At 43.6% G+C, this 4,968-nt stretch overlaps 1 protein-coding gene across 1 annotated transcript in view; it reads right to left on the bottom strand.

Moving 5' to 3' along the window:
* Window positions 1-2,108, bottom strand: part of igsf9ba (immunoglobulin superfamily, member 9Ba) — an 86,140-nt gene extending 84,032 nt beyond the window's left edge. Inside the window, 1 exon segment of the mRNA XM_048267008.1 lies at window positions 1,506-2,108. Coding sequence (XP_048122965.1) covers window positions 1,506-1,569 — 64 coding nt within the window. The 5' untranslated portion in view covers window positions 1,570-2,108.
* Between the last annotated feature and the right edge of the window lie 2,860 nt (window positions 2,109-4,968).

The raw sequence follows: 4,968 nt of genomic DNA, 5'->3' as shown, positions 1-4,968 counted from the left end.
TTACATTAATGGCATATGGCACCATCTGAGAAGAGAGAATAGCACGCAATGCAGGCCTATATGAACATACTCAGCTGAATAACTGACTACACAGCCAAAGGGGGAACTGCAGGTTCTGCACGATATGAACACAGTCTCTGACAGAGTCACACTGTTATTTTCTTGGATACCAATCCAATGTAATTACCTTGGATACCAATCATGCTATATTGGTGTTAATTGTTTCCACTTCAGATTTTGATATTGCAGTAAGCTTTTCCCTGGGTAGCCTACACACAAATAAGATCTGCTCCACTTAGAACTGCCTGCTGGCCAACAGAGCCAGAAACACATCACTTAGTTACAACAGAATGCTGCTCAACCTCGAGTAAATATTTATCTAAGACGTTTGGAGATTTATGTAGGCTAATCACATTTCGTGATTATATATCGGCTCAGACACACAATCGCCGTCCATTACCTCATTCATTTATAGAAAATCACCTTTCAAGGGCAATTTTACATGACTGGACATAAATGGCCATCAGTCATCCCCGCTGCAACTCGAGTTCCACAGGTGACATTAGCACATAACGGACATACATGAATCTTTAAAGGCCGCGCGTCTAAGCGGGCGGGAAACAGCTTCGCCCTCTGGACACAAATGGAAATGCAAGGTTAAGTAAGTCCATAGGTCAGTAGTAAATGAAATAAACATAACATTTGAAATGTAGGCTACACGTAGGGGATAGTAGCGATACCATGAAAAAACTGTTGGAAGCTATAAGTAATCATTGTAAATACATAAGCTGCACTATGACAGAAATGGGTTTCAACCAGAATCTCTCAGGTCTTGTAAGTCCACTGGTACATCTGGGTAAAAATGCCGTCTTCTAATGTAATGAAATGTTATGGGACTGAAATGCAATATTAGGCTACCATTAAGCCATCGCCTAGCCTACTATAAATGTGACCAGCAGACAGACATTGTAGGCTACCGCGTCTCTAGCCTAACAGCATGATAAACCACGCTGTGCTGATGATGGCATTGCCCCCTCTAAAAAAGGGGATTTTGAATTTGCTGGTGACAATTTGCTGCCTATCGCAGTGCTCCAACCCTTTCTCAATACCCCAATAACATGGCGAAGCCCTCAGTCATCTTGCCCATAATATCAGGCGTACACGCGTAATTTCCTCTTCATCTTAATGGATCAATGGCTCATAACGCAATCATCAGTAATTAGTGGCTGATCAAAACGCAGAGCCAGCCAGTCTATGGGTCTTCTCCCGCAGAGGAGTCCGTATAAAATTCACCCAAATAAATTGGCAGATCCACTGCGAACCGGTTGAACTTTCGTCTAACCCATTTGATGAAATGTCAATATGGAGGAAACCCGTTAGATGGGTCTTTCATTCCAGGCAACGGGCGGTTTATTCTAAGGGGCTGTACGAGCACCGCACCGACATGCCCAAATAAAACGGGGAGGCGATATGGGAGCAGAACAAAATACTGCACTTCAACTCACCTTGAGCTGCCGTTCCTCTGGTGCTGAATACACTTGCTATCAAAGTGGCCACATACCAAATCATAGTACTATTGCCGACCTGAAATAATAGCTCAAAGTGCCCCTTTCAATAAATCTTTCATATTCGATTTCCTTCGACCGCACGGCTTCCGGCTAATACTCGCTTATTCATGTCCTATGAACCTTCTCTAGAGCATTTTCCTTCTTTCTTCCCCCTCCTGTCCTTCCGAACGCATCCTCCACCGATGAGACCGCGAGCACCTGCGCCGTCGCCGTCGTAAAACCCGGAGCTCGAGCTCCACTCAAGTGCAAAGTGAAACCAAGTGTGGGAATTTAGCCGCTGGGTCCGCCCCCACTGCGCCCTGATTGGTGGCTCTGGCGGGGCTGCGGGGCGTGTATTGGTCGGGCGCCCGCCCTCCGGGACCAGACTGGCAGCTCAGACACGTTACGATTCAAGGTGAGTTGTCGCGTGCTGGTGGAGTAGAGCCGCAGTATCATGCGCATTGATATAGTCGACTCCGCATCTTTTCACGGAGGCGCCGATAATGGCTCTGGCGTCTTGCACAACTCTTTTGTCGTTTACACCCGTTCAGGCTGATTGCGTGCTTGTTTATATTTACACACTGGCTGCTCCGTGCTGCCTCGGGCGGTGCAGACACCAGACAGTCTCCGAACGACGCCTGGGCTCCGCAGTGGCGGCCAACTTCTGTCGCTCATGCTGCCGTTTCCACGGTTGCCATTACTACTCATTCCAACAGGAACACCGAGCAGCTTTCTCGTGCGCGTGGTGTGGCTAGTAGCCTTCAGCGGGGTGGGTGTGGCAACGAGTGCGCACTTCTTGCTGTTTCTCGGATTCGCATTCAGAGGATGAAGAGACGGCCGGTCGATAGGCAACCATGTCCCTGCATCTGAGCCGACTGCTCTAGTGACGTGGACACATCGGTGGCCACTGGCCAACCTTTAAAGATGTCCACACTCAGCACCACAAACACTTCACACCACAGGGTTCCTTTCATTAAATTAGTGTGCAATGAATGCTCACTCACTCAAGCTAAATTCATTTCCCTCACCATTCTGAAGACAGTCTAAAGACAGATGAACACAAAGATGATATTCCTTAACTTCCCAGTTGCTTCTGTTGAATAATGTGTATAATGCTGTCTCACAATTAGTTGATATGACATGATTTGTGCAAATTGTTAAGATCAAACTTCAGTCACAGAGTGCTCACTGGTGCAAACCTCAGACTGTAATGATGATGGTATGGTAGCATTGTCTGAAAGGATGTTGTACCTATAGAAAGTCACATACACACACACAAACTGGTACACAACAGTACACATCACCTCTGTGATACTCTGATTGCAGAGAATCAGGGAAGATAAGCTATATCAGTACACGCCCTGCATGTACAGCTCAGCTGTACTGCTGTTCTATAGAACTGCGGTATGCAGATTGAAGAGCATCTTTGCTGGATGAGAGAGAATGTTCTGTCCAAAAGATGTGAAGTTAAAGAGATGCCGAAAAGCAGAGGAGAATAATTAGTCCCTCCCTGGATCATATGACATCAAGAAGTCCTGGTCATAAAGGAACACAAAAAATAATCACATCTCTCCCTCTCTGAGTATGTGAATGTGTGTTTTAAATAGCAGAGCAACACACCAGTGTGTGTGTGTGTTTGCTTTTATTTATGTAAAGCATGTAAATAACCTTGCCCGTGTGGTGTCCCTGAAGTGAAGTGAGTGTTTGTGCGATCCATTTGTCCAAAGGTCTCTTCTTACGAGTATAAGATGACCGAAAAACAAAGCGTTACGCAAAATGACAGCCCTCTACGTCCCCCTAAAGTCGTCTGACGGGAAGCGATCTCGTACAAATCAAAGGAACCCTGGTTCACGGCGATTTCTTACAAGGAAGTTACGTCATTTTACAAGTTACGAGTTGTCACAAGCCGTCACCAGAGGGGCAGTGAGTCTTTGGAGTTTTATTTGGGAGCCATAAATGATTAAACATGAGATCAGTTTTTGTGTTTAAAAACAGGAAGATCTTGGTAAAAACCTCTGTAAATGAAATTTCACGCTCATTGATTTCTGCTAATGCCTAAATCTCAAACACAATAGACATACTTACATTCTTCAATAGACATACATTGATTCTTGGCTTATTTTTTGTGTACTTTCAACTTTCACATGAAAAATAACTATTACAGTATTTATGTGTTGAAATGATCATCAAGCCCAACACATTTACACAACACAGTGCAAGAGGCCTGATACGGAATTATTCACTGGATGGGAATTTCGGAGTAAACAGCAGCAATTAGAGATGATTAATTTGATGCCCAGCTGAAGTAAGGTGCTGAATGGAGCTCTGTCCACAGTGGAAGTGACAGCAACGAAAACAAGTTCATTGGACGCTGCGAAGAGCTCTGAGGCTGATTGTTCCCCTCGTTCATTATTGTCCTGAGCCTTCATTATGTCCCAATGCTGAGTTTCTCATGGGATCAGCCTCATATCCCTACAAAAGGCCCGGGCAGTTTTCATGGCAAACAGAGTGGTTCAACACATGCTGTAAGCAGAAACAGGAGATTGACTTAACAAATCCGCAGAATTAGATTTCCTACACTGCTGGTTATCTTTCAGTAGGAAACATGTGATCTGAAGAGGCAAATACACAGAATTATATGTGGAAACATTGAAAAGTTGTACGTATTAATAACATGAAGAGTTAATAACATGAAGAATTAGTACATTATCAGATCACAACAGAGGTCGCCATTGGTTTGGATCTGAAGTAAAACCTCATAGTTCAAGAGCCTCATCCTCAGAGTGTGAAGTAAAAAGTAAGTAAATAAAATGTATTTTTATAGCACATTTATACACAGCTTATGCTGACCAAAGTGCTGTTTTCAAAATTTAATAAAATAAAATAACATATTGTTGAAAAATATTGAAACATATTCAATGTCAGCATTGGCGAAGGCTTCTGTTAACCTGTAAACATATTGTCTTATTGTTGATCAGCATATGGTGTCTCTGTGGAAGTTGCCACCAGTGTGTGATGTTTTTTTTTCTGATGAACAGCCACACATGTGAAGCGATCACCCAGTAAACATAGTGTCTCTCTCTCTCTCTCTGTGTGTGTGTGTGTGTGTGTGTACGTGTTTGTGTGTTTTAACATTTTTGTCTCTTGTTCCAATCAGACAATCCATCTGACAAGACCACAGTCATAAAGCTATAGTTGCAGCAGCACCATGAGGTATTATTGGAGCACATTGGTAAACAGTAACAAGTTGTTTCCTCAAATCTTTACATGGCAGTAGGTAATGCTCTCTCTCTCTCTACACAGTAGGCACTGCAAACTAAATTACATTATTTTAATAGCTGCTCTCACAAAATGGAGATTTTACTGCCTCCCTCAGGCATCAACGAGATTACTTACAACTGATGGAGAACAGAGATGTCTC

This window comes from Alosa alosa, chromosome 16, assembly GCF_017589495.1.
Source record: "Alosa alosa isolate M-15738 ecotype Scorff River chromosome 16, AALO_Geno_1.1, whole genome shotgun sequence".
In the NCBI taxonomy this organism is placed as follows: domain Eukaryota; kingdom Metazoa; phylum Chordata; class Actinopteri; order Clupeiformes; family Clupeidae; genus Alosa; species Alosa alosa.
The sequence above is the reverse complement of the archived record's forward strand: the minus strand, read 5'-3'. Positions and strand labels throughout refer to the sequence as shown.